The sequence below is a fragment of the Neolamprologus multifasciatus genome, chromosome 20, assembly GCF_963576455.1.
Source record: "Neolamprologus multifasciatus chromosome 20, fNeoMul1.2, whole genome shotgun sequence".
NCBI lineage: Eukaryota > Metazoa > Chordata > Actinopteri > Cichliformes > Cichlidae > Neolamprologus > Neolamprologus multifasciatus.
The window spans coordinates 34,013,846-34,041,610 of NC_140458.1; the positions used below are offsets into that span (position 1 = coordinate 34,013,846).

Below are 27,765 nucleotides of genomic sequence, written 5' to 3' on the forward strand. Positions count from 1 at the left end.
TTGGCAATCCAACTACCGCGAGAACGCGCAGTGTCACAGCTGCAGCTCATCGCGAGACTATCATCCAGTCCTTCGCCTGAATCCAGCTGGTACCCTTCCTGCCGTTGACGGGTAAGTGTGAACGAGATGCAAATGGTGAAATTGCTGAAAGACGTATACGAGCGCTAAAAAGGTGGTTTCATTTATCACCGCTTGAGTTGCCTTTTAAATGCTGCGAGGGGGGAAATGAACGACCCTTAATGTACGACATGAGGCCGACTGGCGCGCTTGTCGTGACTGTAAGAGGGGGGATTATAGCACACAAATTGACCCGGAGATTTTATTTATGTTTTCAATTAAACACCGACGATATTAGCTCATGGGATAGCAAGCAGATTATGTTCGAAAAGTGAATGTTATCGAGCCGAAAGAAACGTGATTTGGGTTCAGAATTCATCGCCTGCTTCGACTGCAGCATCCGCCGTCTTCGCCTCGCATTATGACAGATGTGTGTGGATGTGCGGCCACTGCAGCTGCGACGGGCTACGCTAGCACCTGCTGTCCGTGCGTTTCATAGAAATGAATGGAAACCTAGCTAGTCAGAGGTAAAGCGGCCAGTCATTAAAACACACAAGAGGGATACTTCACTGCCCCACAGAAGACTGCTAGTTTAAAATAACCCTCTAAAAACCAATGCGACCCGTGTAGTGTGTGTTAGCACAAGTTAACAGGCAAGGTTGGCCTGTAAAGGGCCCATTACCACTGAAGGGCCACCCTCCTCCCTCAGCTCTGTGAGCCTGACTGTGTGCAACCATAGACAGCCTTAGGTTATGTGTCATAATAACGTAATATGAAATGAGTGTTACCCTGGCATATCTTCAGTTGCCTAAAAAGAGCATAAAAAGGTGGTTACTCAGCACCACATGAAAGCTGAGCCACATAACAGAGATCCAGCATGGCTGCCTCCTTTCCCAGTGAGCTGTCACTGTAAAGGAGCAGCTTTCGAGTCAGGTCAGCTGCCTGCCGGGGTGTGAAGTATACGTTTCCTGGCTTTGCTCTGAGGGGGCACTGTAAGGGAGGTGCCAATGCTGAGATGTGTTTTTGAGCAGCTACTGTCACACCACGTTTCTTTGTGTGTGTGTGTGTGTGTGTGTGTGTGTGTGTGTGCATGTGTGGTTTCGACTCTAAACGTGGTTCACGGTTTGTTTTGTCTGCTTGTTGCTATGTATAGCAACAAAGCAGCCCGTGTAACAGTTTTGTTGCAGTTGTGCCCCCACCTCCTCTCCTCCCGAGTCATCATGGGAAACATCTTTGGGAACCTGTTGAAGAGCCTGATAGGCAAGAAGGAGATGAGGATTCTCATGGTGGGGCTGGACGCTGCAGGGAAAACCACCATCCTGTACAAGTTGAAGCTGGGGGAGATCGTCACTACCATCCCCACAATTGGTGTGTGACTGTCTGCCTCTAAATAAATAAAAACAAACATGTGTCTTAGAGATTGTCCAGATTATGTGACCCGTTTTCTATTTGCTTGTTGTCTCATCCACTCCAGGTTTCAATGTGGAGACAGTGGAATACAAGAACATCAGCTTCACTGTGTGGGACGTGGGTGGCCAGGACAAGATCCGTCCTCTTTGGAGACACTACTTCCAGAACACCCAGGGTGAGGTGCATCAAAAGCATCTTAGGTGAAAGACCAGCCGGCATGGTTAGAGTTTTGTTTTGTTTCTTAAAAAAGGCCTCTCCAGTCCCGCTGCCGATCCTGGAGCGCACGCTCGCCCCCAGCACCTGAGGACAAAATCTGACTAATCCTTCAGATGATGTAATTTGCATACAGGCTCCAGATGTTTCAAATGATCATCGTCTTAGTCATGTTCAAATCCCGGACAACCATTAAACACGCTTTGACAATATGCTTTCCTAACAACGTGATGTGACCTGATTGTTTTTGTTCGGTTTAAACTTTTTCCTGCAGGTTTGATCTTCGTGGTGGACAGCAACGACCGCGAGCGGGTCAACGAAGCTCGAGAGGAGCTGATGCGGATGCTGGCTGAAGACGAGCTGAGGGATGCTGTTCTTCTAGTCTTTGCCAACAAACAGGTATCCGCCACATTACGTTCCCCCCTGCTTTTACGCCTCTCGCCTCGCCAACTTCCTGACGGACACTTTGTCCTCTGTGATTTTGTTCAGGACCTGCCCAACGCCATGAACGCCGCAGAGATCACAGACAAGCTGGGCCTGCACTCCTTACGTCACCGCAACTGGTACATTCAAGCCACCTGTGCCACCAGTGGGGACGGCCTGTACGAGGGTCTGGACTGGCTGGCCAATCAGCTGAAGAACAAAAAGTGAAGGGCTGGGTCAGTGACGTGGGGAAGAGCCTGGGTGCCAGCTCCAGGTTGTGGTTATAGGGGTTCCATTGTGTTTACATAGAGAAGAAAAATGCTGAAAAGCTCCCAGGGGGTGACTCTCAGTGGCTTTCTCCCCCCATCTCCCCCCCACCATCCACCCTCGAAATACTTCTTTATTTTTTTTCCGTTCTTTGATTAATTTGATTTGTTTGAATCTGTGGTGAGCATTTTTAATCATTTACAAGCAAACTTTATCTAAGTTATTTACAATCTATAAACAAATAAACATGTACTGTATGATATTACTGTAAAGGTATATGAATTTGCTCTACTTTGCAGACCTCCACCAACATTTAATTAGCTCAGCAATTGTGATGGATCTCAAATCACGACGGCAGAGCAGCCTTCCCTCAGAAACTACAGACCTGGTGTAAATTATAAAGAATGTCATAATATTATAGTGGGAGTACTATTACTATTATACTCGTACAGATAAATGTAATATAACTGTCCATACTGCAACCAAATTATGCTCTTCATAGATCAAAACTTTTAGCTATGATTTAGTTTATTTATGTTGAATTAAACAAAACGTGTCAACTTTCCGGACAGTCTGAAACAACATATTTAATATCGATATTTATTGATTTTTTTGCGTCATATAGTTTCTTTTTATTCTAATGTGCATTTACTGCTAAAGGCAGCTAGTTAAAAAGAGAAAAAGAAAAGAAACCCCAGTATCATTGTACATTACTGCTTCCCAATCTGCATGGAGATATCCCAGTACTGGCTCGCGGGCTTGTAACAGGCCGCTGCTGTAAATAAAGATTTGTTCTCGTTGAGTCGCCTGGCACAGACGGGGTTAAAACAGCTTGTCTGGCATCGGCGAGGTGCGATATCTAAAGTGATACAGATGACAAACAGGCACTCTGTACCAGCTCTGTGGCTCAGAAACAAAATGCTGCTATTGGCCTGCCCTGTGGAGAGTGATGCAACACAGCATGCGACTGGCAATATTAAGAGAGCTTACATAGTTTTGAATGTTTATTTTATGTTTTTTCGATCCGTTTGTGCAGCATCGCTTCTCACGCCGATTTATCCACCGTCAATCGGCACGACATCAGCGCGTCTCACTTTTTCATGTTGCACAAAATTACTCTAGACTCACTGTTATTGTATAGAAGGTGTCGTCTGTTTTTTTTAATGGAGTGTTTCTTTATTTTGTTAGGTTATTTTTTCCTTAATTAGCTAATTAGATCAGACTGTTGCATTTTTTTGTTTTGGGTTTATTTCGGGGAGTTTTTTCACACACAAAAAAATCAAATAAGGAGAGAGGATGATAGTAATACTGCATCGTAAGGCATGTTAATACTGTACAAGATCTGTAATAAAAGCGAATTATAATAGCCTGTTTCCTCAGACTATATTTGTTAGTCTTAATCACTGCTGCTGGTTGGAACAATGCTGTACTAATAAATGTTATGGATTTAGTGTAAAGTTTACCGAACAACCTTCTAATATGCAAAAGCATGCTTTTCTATGTTGGCGCAACTGTATATATGTTGATGTAACCGGGAAAGTGGAACCGTGGTTTTCGAGGTGAAACCAAAAGCGCTGTTGATACACCTGTAGATAACGGGGTCAGCGTGTTGGCAGATAACCGACAGCAGCTTGCGTGTGCGTGTGTGACGTGCATTATATTCCGTTCGGTTTGGTGTGAAAATTGTTTTCGTGGCCTTATTTAGCCAGTGGTTTCCTTTCTCTTTGATAACAGGTTTATATGTAAGAAATATCCAGCATTCAAGTATCTCACCTTTGATCTGTGACACCGATGCACTAGCAGTTCTGATGTGGCTAAACATCCCTCCCTCTTTCAGCGACTATTTTCTGATTTTAACTTTCAAATAAAGAAAAATATTAAATGAGGCTGCACGACATTCCAGCTGGCGATTTGCTCTGAGAAAAAAAACGAGTATAATATGAAGAGGAGGGAATTTAAGACAGAAAAAGCCAAGCAGGTGCAAAAGTGTTGAATGATTGAATTATTCCTGACACTACATCAATCAATAAAGATACCAGAGTATACATTTGCTTTGCCTTGCTAATTTTTTCCTTGCTGTTGTTTATTGTCGCACATGTCGGTCACGGTTCGAAAACCGTATCACGGTTACGAGCGTGCTGCTTTTATCTTCTCGTCTGTGGCTCAAACTCAATTTCAAGTTGACAGTTCGCCCCAGAATCAAATGTGCGAGTCCGTATTTATCAATCATTGTTCTTGGATAAGTTGCCCAGTTTTGAAGATGTTTGTCTGCTTGAATAAAAGGAAGCTACAGAGTATACTTCTGGTGCTCAAAGCAGCCAGACTCTACGTTTGATGTGGGTGGTGAGTGCAATGCGGTAGATTTGATTTGGAGGTGATGTGTCCTTTTAAGAGCCCTGCTAGCTTTCTTGAAACAGTTTGATCCTCAATTTGTTGGACAGAGACACTGTTTTTGTAGTTCTGCTTCTGTACAGTCATTTTTAAGTCAAAGGACAAATTAAACATAATGTCTGAGGTTGATTCATAAGTGTAGAATTTTTTATTTTATAGCTTTTATTGTTATTTTTAAAACATGAGGCTCATAAGAGATGTCATTGCAAGTTAGGGAGACCATGTTAGGTTGAAAAACCCAAATAAATAAGAGCGATATTAAAATAATTAGGAATGGCCGAAACAACATTCATTTTAGGTTTGACAGTGTATTTTAACAGACAAAAGTGAATGGCTTAAACATGAATTGAGCTGCAGTTTGGGGAAGGCCATACAAGCAGAGCTGTAATGTGCTTATGGACAACAGGGCGATTGTAAGAGTTAGGGTTAGGGGGCAATTGTAACCAAATGGAAGGATGAGTAAAATGATGTTACTCTTGTAAGATAAGCAGTGTTAAGGACCTTCTCAGAAGGTGTTTGCACGAAAACAAGAATGAACAGCTTGTAGAACTGGGGGGTCACATATTCATAAGAAGTGGTGTGTTTGGCGGTGTGGTCCCGCTAATTTGTCTCCAATTACTCAAACAGAATTCAAAGATCAGAAACATTTCATATATGGAGTTAAACATGAATCATTGTTTCAACAACGTATTTATTGTTGTCATAAACAGACAAGAAGACAACAACAAACTGCTCCTCCCATTCAACACATGTCAGTCCATATCCCAGCAAACTAAATCATCTCCATTTACACATCAAATAGAAACATGAATCACTTGTAATGATTAGAAACTTGATAGAATTTTAAATCTAGTTTGGGGAGTCATTCAGTGAGAAACAGTGAAATGATTTTCCATGTGAAAAGGTGGACAGCAGAAACAGAAAGAAACAGTGAGAACTAAAAGAGAAACAAAGAGCTTTGGAACAACGAGGCAGCAGGAGGACAGCTGCAGTTTAACAGCTTCAATTCACTGACAGGAAACAACATTAGAAATATCATCATCCTCAACTCATCTGCTGCACTGACACTGACACCTTCAACGGACACACCTTCAGTTTACCAGCCACAGTGCCAATGATTGGAAACATCCTGTGAGTGAAAGTGTGTGTGAAGGTGTGTATGTGTGTGTTAGTATCAGGATCAGAGAATGACAGCTTTCCTCTGTTCCAGTCCAGATTCACTCTGATCCTCTGGAACGTCTTCTCTACTGAGAGAGCAGTTTTAGCTGATGGTGACCATGCTGAGTATTTACTTCCATTAAACCATATTCTCCATAATCCAGACTGTATGCCTCCCTTCCTCTGCACAGACTCTGCTAACACACCCATTTTCCACCCTGTACCGTCTCCAACATCAACATCCCAGCTGTGAGTCCCTGAGTTAAAGCCCTCAGAGCCCAGGACAGACCAGTAACGATCAATCCTCTCTGGATTATCAGGAAGCTGCTGCCTCCTTCCTCCATATCTCACGCTGGTCAGATCTTCAGACAGGATGAGTTCCGGATCAGCAGTGTTTAGGTCCAGAATGAGAGGAGTGTAGGAGACCATGTCCTTCATGTTGTTCCAGATGTTGAAGGTCAGGTTTCCCAGGTGTTTGGCCTGGTCTATCAGAGCTCCTGAGGGCAGCTGTGGATCATCCAGCAGGGAGCAGCGCTGGACTCTTTCCACTGCAGCCTTGTAGTTGTGCAGGAATGAGACGTCTTCAGCTCTCAGCTCCTCCTTTGTGGCTCTGACTGTGTCTGAAAGAGCTGCTATCTCTCTGCTCAGAGCCTCCATCTTCTCCTTCATCATCCCACTCTTCTGCTCCTCTTCCTCCCTCAGTGCAGCCAGCCTGGCCTCCTCTTCCTCTGCTAGAAACTGGTGAAGCTTCTCAAACTGCTCCTTAATCTGCCTCTCTGTGTGTCGGTGTGTCCTTAATGTGTTTTGCTGTTTGATCAAACTTCACTTGAACTTCTTCACAAACCTTTAACTTCTTCTTTACGGGCTCCAGAGTTTCCTTAAGTTCCTTCTTGTGTTGTTGTGCAGCTTCATCGATGGGTCTGAATCTGTGATTGGTGTGTTTTTCTGAGTCTCTGCAGACGACACACACTGGCTGCTGATGGTCCAGACAGAAGAGTTTGAGTTTCTCAGAGTGCAGACTGCAGAGAGCCTCTGAAGCTCTCTGATCTCTCTCCTGTAAGAACGACTCACACAGGTTCTTTAAAGCTCGGTTTAAAGGTGGATCATAAACTGATATTTCCTTACAAACTGGACATTCGCGTGTTGGTCTCTCTCTCCAACTTTTCTTCAGACAGTCTTTACAGAAGCTGTGGCTACATGACAGAATAACAGGATCTCTGAAGACCTCCCGACAGACCGGACAGCAGAGCTCCTCCTCTGATCTGGAAGCCATTGAGTCTGTGAGTGAAGCTGAAAACAGCAGACAGGAAGTACAGTCAGTCCTGGCTCCCCTCCCTCCTCTATGACCTTCACTGAAACTTCCTTTGAGTCGTGTTTTTGCTCAAACTCACATTCAGTTTGTGGAGCGTCAGCAGCTTGAAGCAGCAGTGTTGGAGTTTTCCACTACAGCTCTCCTGTAGCTGGACTCACTCAGAGGAAGCTGCTAGTTTGGTTTGAGCTCAGTCTGATCGTTTGTGCGTCTCGCTTCACTGTGGACGAACAACTTCCTGTTTCCTGGTTTGTCGCATTTGAGTGACGTGAGGGGAGGAGACAAATGTTGCTGTTTGACAACTAAGATGTGTTTAAATCCTGCCTGCAGCTCAAAAGCTGTAAAACAGATTTTGTGTCTTTTTACCTCCACAGGTCACAACATGAAACCTGTTGTGAAGTTTATAAAATAAAGTGTCACTCGGTGGTGAAGTATAAATGCAGTGATCAAGTCAGCAGCTCCCAACAGGCCGGAAAAACCAGAGAGGACAACTGGAGTGCATGATGACAGAATTATTTCTATGGTTAAGAAAAACAGCTCACAGCATCTAACCAGATCAAGACCACACTACAGGAGCAGGCGTGTGTGCAGGCGTGTGTGCAGGCGTGTGTGCAGGCGTGTGTGCACGTCAGTCACATCTTGACTGTTTGATTTAAAATCTGCTGGCGGTGTACAGAGGCAACACTACAAAAACTCTTTGCACAACACATTATTGACCTAACTGTACGTCTCCTTCATTGATGAATCCATAATAAACAGTGAAATATTTTAAAACTCTAACTGTTGCCTCAACACATATATGTTCAATGGAAAGTCAATCGATTTCATGTGTGCACCGGAGGTTTTAAGTTGCACATCTGGCCTCCAAACTGGTTGTGATGTCAGAATATCCTCTTATGCCTACACATGTTGAACTTTGATTTAAGGTGAGCCTCATTTTCAGCAGATTAATGGGAAACAGCTTTGACGATGCATGTATCACGCTGCACAATGAAGCTCAAAAATCTAAATGTGAGTTAGACTCATGTTTTTTTATATGAAGTGGGAGCTGATCGAGAATAGTTTTAACTCAGTAAACTGTTTACCGTACCGGTCATCAGCTAAGACTAAAATCAGACTAACAGCACATATTACACAACTGTGGGATCTGGCTCTACACAGCCTTTCTTTTGTCCTTTATTAACTGCTATTATCAGGAGAAGTTTGGCACAATCAGGTAGTTTGCCTGTGGAATTGCTGCACTTCACAGAGAGTCATTTTGTCGGAGCCAATCAGAGGTCCATGTAGGGGAGAGTGCTGCTGTGTCTCCAAGGGTGTGACAGCAGTATGTGAGTCGGAGCTGCTCCCGGGGCCACCAGCCCCCTTGGCCCCCTGCAGGACCGCTACAATAGTGGCCCCAGGGCGGATGCCATAGCTGGGATTCCCACTCGTAACCGGGACACCTTCGCCCAGGGCACAGACACACTGGCAGCAGCCCCACAATCAATTCATCAATCTCTGAAGGGAGTGGCAACTGCAAAAGGCCACAGCAGGCACCCCTCACAGTTCCCCTTGGAAGGGACAGGGCCACCAGGGCTGACACAGAGACTGACACCATGGTGGCGTTGTGAAAGTGCCAAGCTCTGTAAATACTATAGGCAGCTATTTTTTCTTGACGGGGCAAACAGAGAAACTCTCATGTGAAAAATGAACACACACAAAAAAAGTGCATCTGGTGACAATCTTACACTTTACGCCGTTTTACTCGGCAACAGGAAAGTTTCACATTGCTGTTTATGAAACAAAACAATTGACTCAGTCTTCAAGATTTCTTCCAACAGTTTTTGGGCAGTGGAGTTTTTTCCCCCTAAAGTTTTCCATTATTCAGTGACTGACTGGATTAAAGGCGCATTATTTTATTAGAAGAAATTAGAGATTGGATCAAAAGTCCAATAAACAGTGTATAAAAATAGCTATCCATGTGCAAACGAGTCTATCCATCACAGGGCCCTGTAGCAGCTGTGAGTTCGGATGCCCAAGTGTCAGACTCTGGCTCCTCCTGCTGGACAGAAAAGGAGGCTGGAGTAGGGCGTTTGAGACTCACGCGTAAAAGTCCAGGCAGATGAACAACAGAGACATTAATTACTGGACACATAAACCGAGCTGTGGTGTTATTTCTTGGCGTCTTTTACCATCAGGTTGTTGAGACGAACATTAAAATCCAAGTTCATCTCAATCTCGCCATTCTTCCCATTTCCTGCACATGATGCTTGCAAACAAACTGTGGATTGTTCGGCTCTCTCCTCCCTGCCGCATTCAAAAATAAGATTAACAGTACATCAGTCAGAAGCGGTTGATTTCCATCCATTAGTGGCCCGTTTTCACCCGCAGCTCCGTGTTCATGAATCTTGTCTGCTCCGAGGCCATTTTCTCAAATTAAGCATGTTCTTGTTTTGGGTTCAGAAGTCACTTGACTGTCTGACAATGTGGCCATTGTGGCAGGCTGCTCCACACGCATCAAAGAGGTGATTAACCAGTTGACTGGGCTGCGGGGACAATACTGCTCTTTACGGGGGAAACAGTGCGGCCACTCAGAGCGCTGGGCTCTTACTGGGTGGGGGGACCGAAACGCTGCTTCTACTGCTGACAGCATGAAACAAAAATAACTGGTGTTCAAACTGCTGCACACGACAAATATTCACATCCAAAAGCAGCTATTTGCTGCACTGAACGACCTGTACTTGTCTGTCTCACTGGCTCGTATGTCATTCAGCTTTTTTGTTATTATAATGTTTTAGGTGGGGCTGTTTGTAATGTTTTAAGATTTTTAAGAGTCAGACGTTTCTCGAGGGCTTCATACATTTAGCAGAATTCTTTGCTTTAGTGTAACAACCGAGGCTTCAGCTCGAAATGACGGACAAACCGCTGATTGGTCGGGATGCTGGCCAATCACACGTCCCCATCTGGGAGGGAAATTCCCTCATCACAATAAACTACAACTTGTTCACTGTTTTCAGTTAGTAGTAAGTAGTCTGAGGGATGTTTGCGCTCTTATTGGGTGTTTTGAAGGAGTTGCACTTGTCCTTCACTTTGACTTGATCTGATTTTCCCTTTCATAGACACTTTTTTTAAAAACTTACATTACTGTATATTCTTTAGTCGATTTTTTTCCCCCTGAAATACATATTGGCTCTTCGGAGGACTACCTAAACCGCTTTGATATGCAGAGATCTCCGTGAACAGGCTGGACATCAGCATGGAGCAGTGGCGAGTCATTTTACTGGGAGTGATTTTGTCTTGGAGGCTTCGAACATCATCTCAAACGCATGAAGGTGAGGACAAACGTGATTCTATATCTGAAATCCTTTCTTAGTTTGGATCTCGTGAAATTTAGACAATACCGAAATTACCAGAATTAACTGTATGCACTTAAAGATGTCGTAGTATGAACTGATAAATCTCAGCCTCCCTTTGTTTGGTTCACAGCAGACCACTCTTCCTTAAAAGCTTTTTTATTGTTATGATCCAGGCTCTTGCAGTGCACTTTAAAAATCTGCAGAGAACAGCAAATATTCACTTTAAGAACTTCTATTTACCATTAACTGATTGTCACGCTGTCAGTAAACTTTTTCTAATAAAATTTAATGTGGTTTTCTGCAGTTACAACGACATTAATGTGCAATCTTTGCCAACATTCAGATCTCCCTTTGCGATAGCTGTCAGACAATCACACTGTTTTTCTTTCCTGTCAGGAGCTTTTGTTTACTTACTAATTTCCCATCACTGAGCCCTTTCATGAATGTGTTATGCTTCATATAAATACAAAATATTAACAAATAATTTAAGTACTCATGCCTGTTTTTGAGTTATCATAAGTATGAGTTAAATATTATTGAGTCCTCCCAGATTAGCTGAATATTTCAGGGCCAGTGTTTGCTTAAAATTGCCACGTATGAATATAAGTGTGCATTATGCAGCAGTCTTCAGGGTCCTATAGCTGTGTGTTATGTGTTCATAACGAAGACAAGAGATATGACTTGTGTTGAGTGAGTGCTCCAGGTGGCGAACGTCTGCACATTAAAGGACCAGTTCCTCCGTTTTTTCGCTGGGCACTCAGAGATGGTGTGTATGTCACCTTCCGTTCACGATATTTCCCTTCCCTCTGCCAGAGAGTCCCGTTCACACACGGCCCATTGTCTTTTGGTATGATCTCAGCAATGCGCGGCTTGCAGACGCACATGCACACGCATACACAGAAGCACTGTCTGTCCCTGCAGCGCTCATCACTCACTGAGACACACTGTCCACATTTATAGCTTTACAACAATGAAGCACTTTGTCTGAGGGAAAATTAAAAAAAAAAAAAAGTCACTCTCTCTTCTGACCCCTCTGGCCTCCTCTTCATCAGCCCCAGGCCTGGACTGCTCCATGTAAGCGGGTAACAGCCTGCCTGTTTCTTTCTGCTTCACATCAAAATCTGTAGCCAGCACAGGCATGAACACAGCATCAGGGAGAGTCACCAACCCTATAAATACCACAGACACAACACAGCCCACTGTACTCACTTATTTACGTTCATTTTCATCTTTATTCCCTATCTGTGTTAGAAGTGTGTCCAGGGACGCAGAATGGACTCAGTTCCACAGGCTCTCAGGAGAACCAGTACAATCTGATTAGAAACCGGTATTATGGCTGTGAGATTGTAATGGGAAACCTGGAGATCACACAGATTGAGAGTAACTGGGACTTCTCCTTCCTCAAGGTAAATGTCATGTTTCCTTACTCTCCAGTCCTCCAGTCGTTACATTTGGAAAAAGCGTTAAAAAGTGGAGAGTATATTGGAGAAGTCGCCTCTTATATTAATGGTCTTCTTCACTCTAGAGAATCCGTGAGGTGACTGGCTATGTCCTTATTGCTATGAACCACTTTCAAGAGATTCCTCTGGGCCAGCTGCGCGTCATCAGAGGAAACAGCCTGTATGAAAGACGTTTTGCTCTATCGATCTTCCTCAACTACCCCAAGGACGGCTCCAACGGCCTACAGCAGCTGGGACTCGCAAACCTGACGGGTTAGAAGAACAACAGAAAAACAGATATTAGAGAAAGAAAACGTTCAATGTTTGTTCTGTAAAAGAAAATGCTTTCTGAAACCCAAGGCGTTTGTAACAGTGGGGAGAGGTGCGTTACATAAAATGGAACAATTAAACTCAACATCTCAGATCAAGCCTGGTCCTACTGGAAGTCCCTTCCATCACATACAACTGTGGTCAGAAGTTTACATCCACTCAAGATAGGCATGAATGTCATGGGAAGTCTGGGCTTTAAATGATTCCTTTGAATTGACCTTTCTGTGTGGAATTTGTATGTTCTTGCTGTATTTCCATGGTTCTCCGGCTTTCTCCCGCAGTCCAAAGACATGCAGTTAGTGGGGTTTGGTTGATTGGTGTGAGTTTGAATGCTTGTTTGTGTCTCTGTGTTAGCCCAGAGTCAGATTGGCAGCTTGTCCAGAGTGTACGCTGTGTCTGCCCTGTGGCAGCTGGGATGCACTCCAGCCCCCCTCTGAATTAGATACGTGGAAGAGATGGATGGATGGATGGATGGATGGATGGATGGATGGATGGATGAATAGATGGATGGATGGATGGATGGATGGATGGATGGATGGATGGATGAATAGATGGATGGATGGATGGATGGATGGATGGATGAATAGATGGATGGATGAATAGATGGATGGATGGATGGATGGATGGATGGATGAATAGATGGATGAATAGATGGATGGATGAATAGATGGATGGATGGATGGATGGATGGATGGATGAATAGATGGATGGATGGATGAATGGATGGATGGATGGATGGATGGATGGATCGATGGTCCTTCAGCACATTGTCTATCAATCATTTCATCAGGATGCTTTTGGCATAATTCTTCTTGGCAGAATTGAAGTGACAGTTTGAGTAATCTTCTAGACCTTGGTGCCAAAGCAGTGACAGTTTCAATGATCTCTACCAGACCTGATGAAAAGAGTGGTCCAACTAGAATTATCCCAGAAGCTTTTTGAATGGTTACCAAAAGTATCTCGACAAGGTACAACTTACTAAAGCACATTTAACCAAATATAAAGGGCGTGCGTGTATTTTAGAGAAAATCCCCCCAAAATCAAACTTACGCACCTAATTCTTGTTTATTTAAAGACAGTAAAGATGTATGCTGCAAAATCATTTCACCCTGGAAAAAAACAGTTTAAAAAAATCAAAATGACTATGACATTCAGGCTCATGATGAGTAGAGATGAACTTCTCCCCACATCTGTTAAACTGTAATATTGATTTTTACGTTACAATTGTGAACTGGAGCTACATAAATAAAACTGAAATGAAATGACCTGAGAGATCATTTCTTTTACCTTGTTCCAAATTCTGCATCTTTTATTGGTTTTATTGTCTAATTCTTTCAAACTTTATTATTATTTTCTTGGAGGCTCAAAAAACATCATGAAAAAAATTATCCTCATTCTGTTTTTTAAAGTGTATATTTTGATTCACCTCTGATCCTGATATATCTGCCGTTATGTTTCACTAATGTTTTCACAGAGATTCTGGAGGGAGGGGTGCAGATTATCAATAACAAATACCTGAGTTATGGTCCCTGGATCTTCTGGCAGGATATTGTCCGGGACAACAGCGCTCCTATTGATATCAAATACAATGGAAAGAAAGGTCACTACTGGTCTGCTATACGTAATTCATCTCTAAATCATCTCTTTTTATAAGAAACACTGATCTTTCTATGTCTCTCTTTTTCAGGCCCATGCCATAAATCTTGCGGAGATTATTGCTGGGGACCAAACGAAAAGCAATGCCAGATCTGTGAGCACCCACGTTTTGTTTTTCCTTCGCCTCCTCTTCACTTCACCTCATTATATCTCTTCAAAGCTACACAGAAATACCCAGAGACAGACACGCACACAAAGATTCAACACGCATACACATTTATGTGACTTCTGATGAACTCGTCTCTCCTGTGTGTTTTAGTGACTAAGACGGTGTGCGCTCCACAGTGCAACAGCCGCTGCTTTGGCACAAGCCCGAGGGACTGCTGTCACATAGAGTGTGCAGCAGGATGTAAAGGCCCCCAAGATGTGGACTGTTTTGTAAGTGAATTATCTTTTTGTCTTTGGAGAAGTTTGCTGATGAAACAAGAAAAAAAATTTTTAATTGCATGGAGGATTTAAGTCTAAATTCCTCATGCTGGGAATATTTCCTTACTTTCTGGACCCAATTCTAAATCTTGAGGTTTTCCAGAGTTTATGGGAAACTAATCCTTTGTTTCCTTTGTTCTTCTGTGGTATGGATGGTCAGTCTGCCTTTAATTGTTGCCATGTGATGTAGCTTGTAAATACAATAGTTCATGCAAGCACATTCTTGTACTGGAGTTTATATTCATGCTTGTGGCTCGCACAACCTTGCTTTGATGAAATTAGGTTTAACATCAAGTTTAACTTGGAAGTGCATAGTTGCACATAATATAACAGCATGCCAAAAAAAACTATCCACACTATTCAAAAACAAAATTCTTGACCTCTTGGTGTCATTAGAAGAAAAGTCATTTATAACCAAAATCTGTATGATTCAGCCTCTGCGGGCCATGAATATCTTTTGAATTGTGATGTACTTCAGCAGCTTCACCTTTGGCCTTTTAGTATTTCATTCTGATTCTCTTCTTCCTGTAAAGGCATGTCGTCATTTCAATGACTCCGGAGCCTGTGTGCCCCAGTGTCCCCGGGCTCTGATCTATAACAAGCAGACGTTTCAAATGGAAACCAACCCTAATGCCAAATACCAGTACGGATCCATCTGTGTCTCTCAGTGCCCCAGTGAGTGGCTGGCATGTGTTTACAAGTCGAAAAGTTTTGTTGTTACTTTTTCAGCCATGTGAAAAAAAACAACAGTATTCAATTCAATTCAATTTTATTTATATAGCGCCAAATCACAACAAAAGTCGCCTCAAGGCGCTTCATAGATACAGAGAAAAGCCCAACAATCATATGACGCCCTATGAGCAGCACTTTGGCGACAGTGGGAAGGAAAAACTCCCTTTTAACAGGAAGAAACCTCCGGCAGAACCAGGCTCAGAGAGGGGCGGGGCCATCTGCTGTGATTGGTTGGGGTGAGAGAAGGAAGACAGGATAAAGACATGCTGTGGAAGAGAGACAGAGGTTAATAACAGATATGATTCAATGCAGAGAGGTCTGTTAACACATAGTGAGTGAGAAAGGTGACTGGAAAGGAAAAACTCAATGCATCATGGGAATCCCCGGCAGCCTACGTCTATTGCAGCATAACTAAGGGAGGATTCAGGGTCACCTGGTCCAGCTCTAACTATATGCTTTAGCAAACAGGAAAGTTTTAAGCCTAATCTTAAAAGTAGAGATAGTGTCTGTCTCCCGAATCTAAACTGGAAGCTGGTTCCACAGAAGAGGGGCCTGAAAACTGAAGGCTCTGCCTCCCATTTCTACTCTTTCAGTTCTAAGGTTTGAAGCATCAGGTTGTAATGATAAAAATCATCTGGTCCATGGCAAGCTAACAACAACCTCACATTAGCAACAACACATGACATATTACAGTGTGCCAAAATGCACAAGCAGCATGTGAACAATAAAGTACACTCTTTCTGTTTCCAGAAGGATAAAGAGAAAAAGATTAATGAAGGATTAATTAATTAGCTGCCATTAATTAGTCATTAGCAAGCATGACCACATTTATGAAAACAAGGCCACTTCCAAACAAGTCAATCATTCTACGACGAGAAAGATTATTCACAAGTGGAAAACTTTCAGCTCAGTCGCCAATCTCCCTGGGAGTTTGGCGACCTTTTCATATACTACACACTGAGCCTGTTCACGAAGCTGCAGTCAGCACTGATATATAGTATCAGGTCTAACATAATGCTAGTCCCCATGTTAAACTGTAAGACAGAAAATGTAGCAAAGCCAAAAACTAAACACAACATGGGACAGGCACAGCAACTCTAAGCAGGAAACAGAAGTTTTCAGGTGTTGTGTTGGATCTGGTGTGTTCGTGTGTGTCCCATATAGTCAGGAAGGAGTCTAGGGTGGATAGGAGACATGGGGAATAGAGCCTAGCTGGTAAAAGCTGGTGGTAGGCTTTAAGAATGAATAGCATAGAATAGAATAATCCTTTAATTGTCCCACAAGGGGAAATTTGGTAATGTTAGAGTCGTATCGTGAATCGTTTTATTTGCTCCTCTGCATGTGTATAATAAAACATATTCCCTGTGTTGTTCTTTTCTTCCTCCTCCTCACAGCTCATTTCGTGGTGGATGGCAGCTCCTGCGTGAGCGCCTGTCCGTCAGACAAGATGGAGGTGGAGAAAGAAGGCCAGAGGAAGTGTGAGCTCTGCAGCGGACTTTGCCCAAAAGGTTGAAATGAATACAAATGCGATTTTTCACTTCTTCCACCAAGATTATATCTCAGCAGTCAGACGTGATTGTTTCCGGTCATCCCTTTAGTGTGTGAAGGCACTGGTGCTGAGGACAGGCAGACTGTGGACTCGAGCAACATCAACAGCTTCATCAACTGCACCAAGATTCAGGGCAGCCTTCACTTCCTGGTCACGGGGATTATGGGGTCAGTATGTATGAGTTAAAGCATCTCAGGGTATAGTGCCGTACACTTGGTATGTTTATAGTAATTTTTTTTGTCTTTTTTCTTCACAGAGATGATTTTAAAAACATCCCACCACTGGATGCCAAAAAGTTGGAAGTGTTCCGCACAGTCAGGGAAATAACAGGTGTGCTTATGTGTGTAACAGTCGCTTCTTATATTAAATTTCCCAATCAAGCATGCATGTTTCCTGCCTGGACCTGTAGTGCTATTCATCCATGTTTGGTGTGAGCTGCCTTTGGAAATACTGGTTGCAAAGATGTCTCCTTTCTCTCGATTATCAAAGCATAATCATGTTTGATTTGGGGTAAACGATCCATTTAAACTTCTGTGAGGTGACAGTCACAATTAACATTAAACTGCTTGGTTTTCTTGTCACATATGAGGCCGTCTTCTATCCAGTGTTGGTCAAGTTACTTGAAAAAAGTAATCAGTAACTAATTACTGATTACTTTCCCCAAAAAGTAATCCTGTTACTTTACTGATTACTTATTTTCAAAAGTAATTAATTACTTAATTACTTAATTAATTACTTAGTTACTTTTTAAAAACACGATTTACAACCTGAATAGGTGATAAAGTGATAGATCTTTCAGCCCAATTCTACTTTTTCTACATAATCCATCATACAAAATGTAATCAAATGGAAAAGTCTCTTTTTAAAACTTGTTTTATTCGTTTTAATCTTTTAACTTTATGCATCAAGCAAAAATTTAATTATATGCAACACATTTCTGCACATTCCAGCACATAAAATAAAATATTTTTTGTGTTTACACTCAGTCTTTCAAATAGATGCAAGTAAAACACAGCAGAAAATAAATAAAGTCAAAGACTAGCGGTCCTGTTGCTCTATTTTCACCTGTAAAGCAGGAGTGGGGTAGGCGGAGGTTTACCCTGGTGCAGGTGTGCCGCAGCGGTCAGTGAAAGAATCCGCGAGTTTCTCTGTGAGTTTCCCATTACGTCGTAGCTACTCGGTGCTTGCTCGGAAGTTTAGGGGTTTTTTCGCTGTAAAAAGAAGTTTTCTTCCCACGCACAACGGACACTAATGTTTTTGTCACTTTTTATGGAATCAAACTCAAAGTAAGGTCAGTACTTCCACGCTTTAAACGCTGCACGCTCATACTCTCTCTGCACTCGATATATGATCCATTGTTGATCTGCACACAGCTGTTGTCACGAACGTGGCACTCGCTTACGTCACTGTCATGAGACATTCTTGCAAAAAATCACGGTTTTAGTAACGCAGTAACGCAGCGTTCCTACGGGAAAGTAACGGTAATCTAATTACAAGTAACGCGTTACTGTAATCTGATTACTTTTTTACAAGTAACGCGTTACTGCCCATCTCTGCTTCTATCCCTTGATAATGCACACAAAGGTTGTATCCATCAAATGATATCTGCTCTCCTTTGGGGGAAAACAAATATCCAAATGATCTGCAATGTGTTATGCACAGTGTCATTTTCTATTGTCCTTAATATATTCACTGTTTTATTCTCAGATTTTTTAAACATCCAGTCCTGGCCCAAAGAGCTGAATGATCTGTCTGTTTTTTCGAGCCTCACTACCATTCAAGGGAGGACGCTCTACAAGTAAGACTGCAGATTATACCGTGCACGTGTCAGTGAGAGGCCAGAGCAGGATGCTTTTAACAGCTGATGGATTCAAATGTGTGATTTGGTGTTATGGGCTGGGTCATTTTATGCCCTTTTGTATTATGATGTTCCTGTTTGTAAAATTTAAGCTTTAGTCAGTTCTGTTGATACTGAGTTCTAATTCCCTATCTAGTTCTCCTCTGTCTAGGTTCTGTCTTCAGTGTTTAAGTCTCCCTCACCCTTTATATGTTTCATTGATGTCTTTGTCATGTATACCCTCCTTGTGTCCCTCTCTGTGTGTCTGTGTTAATGTGCATGTGTCCCTTTCCTGTTTACGTCTCCTCCCCATGTTCTGCTTCATGTCTCCCCTGTCTGTCATGTGTATCCGTGTATGTTTCTGCAGCCAGTGACGTCTAGTTTCCTCTCTCTCGCTGTCTGGTGTCAATCTTGGGTGTTCCAGTTAACGTCTCCATGTTTCCTGTTTTATTTTGAAAGTCTTGTTACCATGTTCAGTGTGTTTAGTTTTGCTTCACCTGTGTTCTGCTGTCATTCATTCTTTGTCAGGTTGCCTGTTATGTTGTGCCCCGGATAGTCTTAGCTTTCTAAAACAGAGTTTGACTAAGAATTATAAAATTGACTTTTTATTAAATATGACCCAAAATGAGGGACTAACTATGTTTGTGTGTAAGGGAAATATATTACTCTTAAACCATGGAGGCATTCGTCTAACTCAGACTATAGGACTGTCTGTTGAATTACCCATTTATTTTATTTAAGGCTTCAGACCACAGCAACAGTTGCCTCAAGGCACTTTATATTGTAAGGTTAAGACTACAATAATACAAAGAAAGCCTCAGCTATCAGATGGCCCCTGTGAGTAAGCACTTGGCAACAGTGGGAAGGAAAAACTCCTTTTTAAGGGGAAGAAACCTCCAACAGTTTATTGTGAGACTGAATGCATTACCTAACAGGCTTGGAACTACAACATAATCTGTTACAGACAATCTGATGTTTTTCCATCCTTTTCTCCCCTCTTCATCCTCCAACCCTCCAACGAAAGCCATTTTTCTCTGACGGTCATGCGCGTCCCCACTCTTACCTCACTGGGTCTGCGCTCTCTGAAAGAAATCAGTGACGGCAGCATGTACATCAGTCTGAACAGCAATCTCTGCTACCACCACACTGTAAACTGGACGAAGCTGTTCAGAGGCCGCCGAGTTCGAGGCAACAACCTCAGCAACAACAAGCCATTGGCAGAGTGTGGTGAGCTGATGGACTAACAGATAACCTCCACTATATTCTAAATGTTATATTTCGAGCATATTAAACTCAGAATTCACTATTGTGTTGTATGTTGTAAGCAAGTAATCAGTGCTGTTCTTACACAGTTTTGTGATGTAGTTGCAGAAGGCCACGTGTGTGACCCGCTATGTTCAGATGCAGGATGCTGGGGCCCCGGGCCTGAACAGTGTCTTTCCTGTAGGAACTACAGTCGAGACGGCACATGTGTGCACAGCTGTAACTTTTACAACGGGTCAGTGGTTGTGAGTTTACATTCTCGTGATTCATGTGTGCATGTTGAACGTATAGGTAATATTTTGTTTTGCTTCTTGGATAATATTCCTGCAGGGCACCAAGGGAATTTGCAGGTCCTGATGGCGAGTGTACCGCCTGTCATCCAGAATGCAAGACTCAGAGTGGGAAAGTCACCTGCACTGGACCGGTAATCACTAGCTTTGATAATCCAGTGACACTGTAGTTTATATTTATGATTATTTACATAAAATAGATAAGCAGTAAATTTGTTAAAATCAAGATGAAACAAGAAAGGTACTTAGAAACTCTCTACTTCCACTTTACTTCATTAGGTTCACATTACCAGTGTCAGGTTGGTTGGTTTATACCAAACTAATCCCACCATCTGAATGTCGTAGCAGAGATCAGCACTCATTAGACCAAGCAATCTTCTTTTGAATCTTCTATTGTCCAATTTTGATGACAATTGCAGCCTCAGTTTCCTGTTCTCAGCTGACAGGAGTGGCACCTGGTGCGGTCTTCTGCTGCTGTAGCTCATTCAGGAATGCTCTTCTGCATACTTCTAAACAAACATGTGATTATTGTATTTTTTTCCTTCTTTTTTGTATACATTGTATCCTTGTAGGGCTTTGTGATACCTCGTATATTGGTGTCATCACTGTTGTGGTTCATTTCTGGTTCATTGTCACTGTAGCAGAGTTTATCTCACATAGTCTCCATTTATGATCCTCCTTTCTCTCTCTCATTGGTAGGGTTCAGATGATTGCGCGGCTTGTGCCAGTTTTCAAGATGGTCCTTTCTGCATGTCCTCTTGTCCCACTGGGATAAATGATGGACAGAAGGGACTCATTTTCAAATACCCCGACAGGAAGGGTCATTGTCAACCGTGTCACCACAACTGCACACAGGGGTGAGACTGGACTTAAAAAAGTATATATGCCCACATGTTTCCCCAAAGTGAAGTGTCCCAATTAGGTTATTGAATCGCTGCATAATAAAGAAAACTTTGTCTTTCATTTTTCAGATGCATTGGCCCGGGATTAATGGACTGTTTAGAGACAGCCAGACTGGCAGTTAGTAGGTTAGTGTTTCCTCCTGCTGGTGAACATAAAACAGTACACTGTGTACTGCAAATCTAAATCACAAATCATTCCACTGTTATAACAAAAAAAATATTTGAACTCGAAAACTTTATTTCTAAAAGGGTAATTTTCAGTTTCCCCAAAAGTAAGCTGGGTTATCATGACATAAAATCTTTTCTTTTTAGCTGATGTGCTCGATCTGTTATTTCTCTGTCTGCAGTGGTCAGATCACAGGCATCGCCTTGGGTGTCCCAGCTGGCTTAATTTTCTGCCTGGTGTTGTTTTTCCTGGGCATGCTTTACCACAGAGGACTTGCCATCCGTCGCAAGAGGGCTATGAGGAGGTACCTGGAGAGCGGAGAGGTGAGACCCAACTATATCTTCTGGACTGATTTAACTGCATTTGTTGTGATGATGAAAATCCCCGTGGAATAACTGGTCTGTTTGTAGCAGAGCTTTGAGCCGCTGGATCCTGGAGAGAAAGGCACCAAGGTTCATGCCCGCCTTCTGAGGCCCTCAGAGCTGAAAAAAGTCAAAGCCCTTGGCGTGGGTGTTTTTGGCACTGTGCACAAGGTACTAATTGGCCTGGATTTGTTAGACTTTCACTGATTATCCACAGATTTGTGTGCAGCTCTATATTTAATTTGTTTTTAAGGGCTTTTGGACTCCAGAAGGAGAGACGGTAAAAATACCCGTGGCCATTAAGACAATCCAGGATAGCTCAGGCCGACAGACTTTCACTGAGATTACTGATGTGAGTCTCCTCTGAAATAAGGTTTAACATCACACACAGAAGTTAATGTAAAGATTGAATGCCTGTCTTTTATCATGTGCCAAAAGATGCCCAATAATCACATTATCATTGCATTGTTTGTTGTGTAGCATATGCTCTCCATGGGCGGCTTGGACCACCCTTACATCGTTAGGCTGCTGGGCATCTGCCCAGGTGCCAGTCTGCAGCTGGTGACCCAGCTCAGTTCACAGGGTTCGCTGCTGGAGCACATCAGGCAAAAGAAGAACAGCCTGGATCCCCAGCTCCTGCTCAACTGGTGTGTGCAGATTGCAAAGGTGAGGACAGTTTTTTAATTTGCTTTTCCATGCAAACATATTAATAATCTGTGACTACAAGGACTACACATCTGTTTCTCAGGGCATGTACTATCTGGAAGAGCACTGCATGGTCCACAGGAATCTGGCTGCACGCAACATCTTACTGAAAAATGACTATCAGGTCCAGATCTCCGACTACGGCGTAGCAGACCTCCTTTACCCCGATGACAAGAAATACGTCTACACAGACACAAAGGTTGTTGTGAGTCATTGAGCTTGCGATACACACTGAATTGTTAAACAGCTTTTATTGTCTCTTCCAGTAATGCAATCAAACACAAACCAGTTTGAGTGTCTGCATTTTTTTGTGTTTGTTCAGACGCCAATAAAATGGATGGCACTCGAAAGCATCTTGTTTCGAAGATATACTCATCAGAGTGATGTCTGGAGTTATGGTAAGACAGATGTCAGTGTGTGTGTGCGTGTGTGTGTGTGTGTGTGTGTGTGTGTGTGGTGTATGCACTAATAAATTAACCTTCCTCTTGAAACGTCACTGTCTGTGAATTTTGGCGTGGAGCATTTATATTGTCCTCTTTTCCTGGACAGGGGTGACAGTGTGGGAGATGATGTCATTTGGGGCGGAGCCATATGCATCCGTGTCGCCTCAGGAAGTGCCGGGTCTGCTGGAGAAGGGTGAACGTCTGTCACAGCCCCACATCTGCACTATAGACGTGTACATGGTCATGGTGAAATGTTAGTCAACACATTAGTCTCTCTCTCACACACACATATATCTCAGGAAGTAGAGCAGACTATTTCAGTCTCCATGTCGAAGTATCCCAGCGCAGGATAATGAACCCTGAATTGCCCGTGATGCAACTGAAGTGTAAGAGTGTGCAGTGATGTTAAACAGGGTGCTTAGATATAAATAAAATAAAAAGAGTGCTTGTATGAATGTGTGTGATTGGCTTGTAGTAAAAAGTGTTTTGAATAATCAAGTTAAGTGATTAAAGTAGACGAGCACTATATTTACCATTTATTCAGGTATTATTCACAAATACTGATACATGATAAAAATTGGTGTTTTTCTTGTGATGTTTAGGCTGGATGATTGATGAAAATATAAGGCCCACCTTCAAAGAACTGGCCAGTGACTTCACTCGCATGGCGAGGGACCCACCAAGATACCTTGTCATCAAGGTGAGACTATGATGGCTACTCCTTTTACAACTTTTAGTTCTGAAATATAGTTTTTAATCTTAACAGAGATGGGACTAAGTCATTGTTTTGCAAGTCTCAAGTCTATCCTTAAGTCACAAGTCAAGTCTCAAGTAATGTCAGGCAAGTCAGAGTCGAGTCTCAAGTCACTGGTGTAAAAGTCTGAGTAAAGTCACAAGTCTAAAACTTTGAATTTCAAGTCCTTTCGAGTCTTTAAAAATAATGAAAAAAGCATGTTGCAGTTATGCTAAATGTAAATATTAGACCATGTAATTTTTAAATCTGTGTTTTTCTCAACACATGACAAAATAGTGAACTTAGAAAATATACACAAATTGTGAAATTGCACCTTTATAAAATGCAGCTCAATTAAACTTAGCTCCAAGAATAATTTTCACCGACAGTTCTGAGATAAGCTGCATGTTATTCTTGGATGTGCTTGTAGGACCGGCTTTAAAATCACATGACAAAAATATCATACACATAAAAAAAAACTATCACCAACGTAGCCTGGACAAGATTTGCTAGTTAGATAAAGTCAGCTATCTCATCGTAGCAAAAGAGAAGCACCACCTACCGTTCTTTATGCAACTTCAACTGTCGTAGAAAGTTGGAAGTTGTTCCATCTGTCTGTAATTCTCTTCTTGCATGTTTTGCATATTGCATTTCGGTTTTTTGTTGACTACTTCATAGTTTATGTACCTCAAAAAAATAACTCTTTGCAGAATTTTTGAGCGTTTTTTTTTTTTTCTTTTTAAAAAAAATCTGGTTAATTTGATTGGCTGTGCTACAGCTCACGCACACATACGTACTGAGTGTGGTTGGAATAAATGATGCACACTTTCTATATAATATGCGTGTTAAATTTTATATTTGGGGTGAAATATCAAGTCTTTTCAAGTAAACCGGTTCAAGTCCAATTCAAGTCCCAGGTCATTGGTGTAAAAGTCCAAGTCAAGTCACAAGTCTTAGAACATTTTTTCAAGTCAAGTTTAAAGTCATAAAATTAATGACTCGAGCCTGACTCGAGTCCAAGTCATGTGACTCGAGTCCACACCTCTGAATCTTAATGCCTGTTATTCCTGATTACCCTGCAGCTGGAAGGAGACGAACCTGTCCCAGATGCAACCCATCGAAGGGAGTCAGAGCGAGGACTTCTGGATCCAGGTTTAGAAGACCAAGATGAGGAGGGGCTGGAGGAAGGTTTGGCTACACCTCCTCTTCAGAATTCACCGTCGTGGAGTGTTTCTCGTTCTCGGATTAATTCATGCAGGGTAAAGAAGGACATCGTGGATTTTTTGCACTGTTGTTACAGGATAATTGCAGAATCAGCACACCAATTTATTTATTTTATTTTTTGCAGAGTGGCTCATATCAGCCTGGAAATATAGGATACCTGCCAATGACCACGAGCCCAGCAGACAGCTTCCGCCAGGTTTTTACAAAAACAAACTTTCACACAAATAAATGCAAAGACACATTCCTGATTTCTGATTTGCTCAAAGTTGATATGATTAGCTTCATTTCCAAAGAATTTCACTTTGAATAAGTGTTACTGGTGTCACGGCCAGCAGGTCAACAACATATACCTACCTGCGCTCCCACATACCTTCATACCTCTCTCCCTCCACAGGAAGTAACAAACTATCCATCACTCTTTGCTTTAATGTCCCAGCTGTGGTTTCACAGGTCTCGTCTGAGCTCAGTCCGGACTCTGCCTGAGAGGTTAGAGGTCAGGGGGAGTGGCAGAGAGGCAGAGGTGCATGAGGAAGGCTTACGGACGGCGAGTCTTCACAGGGCCAGGATTGGCTCAGAGAGGAGTAATCGTCGCGTACCGATCAGCCAACAGAGAAAACTTTCAACAGCCTCCAGTCCACCCTCGTACAAGGTGTGGACGGCAGAGGAAGAGGAGGAGGTGGACAGCTATGGCTATGTCCTACCTGGCTCACCTAGTACACCAGAAAGAGGTAAATTATGAGCAGTAAAATAGGAACAGTGCCTTGTTGTTTTGTTACATTTTGGTTCAAATAGTTAAATCATGTATTTAACCAAAGCGTCTTTCCTAATCTTCTTCCTTCTTTACACCCTATCACAGTTCAAATCTCCAGAATTTCTCATTCTGGCCAAAGAAACTCAAGGCCTCTTTTCATGGTGATAAATCCCACCCAGGAATATGAAATCATGAACACAGAGGAGAGCGCTCCTCCTCGCTTGGCCAGCAGCGTTTCAAGACAGGAAGACGACCCCACTGTGGGGATTTGCTGCAAAACCCCACCCTTACCCTCCCCAACATTCATGGCTGTGTTACCCATAGAGGACATAGCACATGAAGAAACTCTGCCACCAGACTCAGCTGTAAGGAGGAATCCACTTCATGAGGCTTGTGAAGGAACTGCAGAAGAGCGAATAAACTCTGCAGAGAAACAGCCGCTCACTAGTGACTTCACTAGTGACATCAGAGCTGTGGATGACCCAGGAGAGCCAGCCCAAGGGAATGGCAGGTATGAATACATGGACATCAGGCACTCTGACTCTACAGAACGAGATGAATCATCACAAGAGAGACGTGGGAGTCAAACATCTGCAAAGAGTGCAGCAGAAGAACAGGAAATACACCAAACAGTGGAGGTGTTGAAAAAGGAGCACAAAGAGGAAGAGGAGGAAACCCAGAACACAAACAACAAAGCCACTCTAAGCAGTACGGCCATGCCCAGGCCAGATGTGCTGAAAGGTGGAGGAGAAAAGGTGGAGGAGTATGAGGAGATGAACAGATTTGGGGTGGTGCCCAGCAGATGTAAGGAAACAGAATACCAGAACCTCCCAGTAAAGGGGAGGGTTATTTGTGAGGAGATGGGCAGTGGTAGGTGTGCAGAGATTGGGGAATACATCAAGGTGTGCGCTGGTGTGGGGGAACCTGCAAGCAACACATCATTCGACAACCCAGACTACTGGCACAGCAGGCTGTTCCTCAAACCAGATGCTGTGCGCACCTAATAATGCGGCCAGGGACAGAGTCACAGAAACTGCTGCAGTTGCTGTCATAAATGTGGACTGTTTCATATTCATGTTCAATTTTTTATGGGTTCTTTTCAGCCACAAAGTTTCAGGAGGAAGAAGAATATTTAAAATATTTTTGATTCTTACTTCTTTATTCGGTGAATAATAATTCATGAAAACCAACTGTGAGATGGTACAAAGCCAACAAACTGGAGGTTGTCCTCAAGCATGTATTAAGTGACCTTCGTATCACAGTGAATGCAGTAACATGAGATGATTCCCTACAGTACTTCTTATAGTAACATGAATTATTATATAAATTCAAGTGACTAGTTTGCAGCTATCCTACCATTTGTCATCTATATGTGAACAGAAGCCTTTTTTACATTATGTTGACATTTTTATAATAAAACAATAAAACGTTGTTTTTGTGGGTTTTTTCTTTTTTTCTTTTTTTTATTTTATTGCTCAGTCATTCAATAAAATGACAGAGTTAAAGAGACTGTACTCTATAGATTTGCCGGGGACACGTAAGAAAACGTAAAAGGCAAGAGACGGCACTGGTGACGCGCTCGCGCTACTTTTTTTTCAGATGCAGAACAGAGATGACGGAAGTGAGAGTCAACGGTCACATTTTTCCGCTTTTGTTCAAGTAGCGAGAGAAACCGTGAAACTAATGGGCATATTTCATTTCCACCGTATTTTTCAGAGCGTGCTTTTCTTGAAACAAAAAATGTAAATCTTAACTTTATTCCCCAAATAAACTTTTTTCTTAATGTGTATTTGTGTGTGTGTAGATAGATAGATAGATAGATAGATAGATAGATAGATAGATAGCTTAAAGACAGCCAACATCCAAAGAAGAGCTTTGAATATCCTTCAAGAACCCTGAAAAATTATTTCTGAAGACTATTTAAATAAATTATATGAAGAGAGTTCAAGCTGTGTTGAAGAATAACAGTGGTCATACCAAATGTTTACTTTCAAGTTTCAAAGTTTTGCCTTAAATGTATGTGCGCACGTTTCAATAAATTGCTTCACCTACTTCCCATTTTCTTAGCAAAATGTGAAAAAAATATAAAGTATTGTGCATGTACCAATTAAACCTGTATATATCACAGTAGTTATATCTCCCAATTTAAATCCCTCTTATGAGCTAATTATCATGTTATTATAATGTTATTAGGGTGCAATAAAGTAAAATTGAACAAATATTATGTTAAAAAAAACGAATAAAATATGAACAAAAAAAGCCCCCCAAAAACCTAAACATAAAGCTAACGAACAAGCTAGTAAATTTGGCAAAACCGTCAACCATCGGCCAATGCACCGAGCTGGAAGTGAACTATCTTGACTGCAGTGTGTCTTTGGCAGCAGGCGGGATCTG

General features: G+C 42.3%; 2 protein-coding genes and 1 pseudogene across 7 annotated transcripts; 2 read left to right on the forward strand and 1 right to left on the reverse strand.

Annotated features, from left to right (window-relative positions):
- Positions 1–4,415, forward strand: arf3a (ADP-ribosylation factor 3a). Of its 3 annotated transcripts, none has more exons than XM_085145661.1 (5): positions 1–111; positions 1,211–1,425; positions 1,532–1,642; positions 1,955–2,079; positions 2,170–4,415. In XM_085145661.1, the coding sequence occupies exons 2-5, from the start codon at positions 1,278–1,280 to the stop codon at positions 2,329–2,331; spliced, it is 546 nt and encodes a 181-aa protein (XP_085001787.1). In that variant the 5' UTR covers positions 1–111; positions 1,211–1,277; the 3' UTR covers positions 2,332–4,415. The 3 variants fall into 3 exon arrangements, with proteins under 3 accessions (XP_085001787.1, XP_085001788.1, XP_085001786.1); XM_085145662.1 differs by having other exon boundaries at positions 25–111; positions 1,234–1,425; XM_085145660.1 differs by lacking the exon at positions 1–111 and having other exon boundaries at positions 118–1,425.
- A 1,008-nt stretch (positions 4,416–5,423) lies between these two features.
- Positions 5,424–7,328, reverse strand: LOC146495412 (nuclear factor 7, ovary-like; annotated as a pseudogene).
- Positions 7,329–9,701: 2,373 nt separating this feature from the next.
- On the forward strand, positions 9,702–26,802 carry erbb3b (erb-b2 receptor tyrosine kinase 3b). Of its 4 annotated transcripts, none has more exons than XM_085144679.1 (28): positions 9,702–10,539; positions 11,815–11,969; positions 12,089–12,275; positions 13,807–13,932; positions 14,020–14,082; positions 14,248–14,366; positions 14,948–15,089; positions 16,541–16,654; positions 16,745–16,862; positions 16,952–17,025; positions 18,403–18,493; positions 19,557–19,759; positions 19,898–20,030; positions 20,126–20,219; positions 20,785–20,942; positions 21,057–21,113; positions 21,335–21,476; positions 21,564–21,686; positions 21,769–21,867; positions 21,996–22,181; positions 22,264–22,425; positions 22,543–22,618; positions 22,770–22,916; positions 23,266–23,363; positions 24,479–24,655; positions 24,745–24,816; positions 25,057–25,348; positions 25,477–26,802. In XM_085144679.1, exons 1-28 carry the CDS (start codon positions 10,464–10,466, stop codon positions 26,373–26,375), a joined length of 4,383 nt encoding a protein of 1,460 aa, XP_085000805.1. In that variant the 5' UTR covers positions 9,702–10,463; the 3' UTR covers positions 26,376–26,802. The 4 variants fall into 4 exon arrangements, with proteins under 4 accessions (XP_085000805.1, XP_085000806.1, XP_085000807.1 ...); XM_085144680.1 differs by having other exon boundaries at positions 21,567–21,686; XM_085144681.1 differs by having other exon boundaries at positions 9,703–10,539; positions 22,264–22,419.
- Positions 26,803–27,765: the final 963 nt, after the last annotated feature.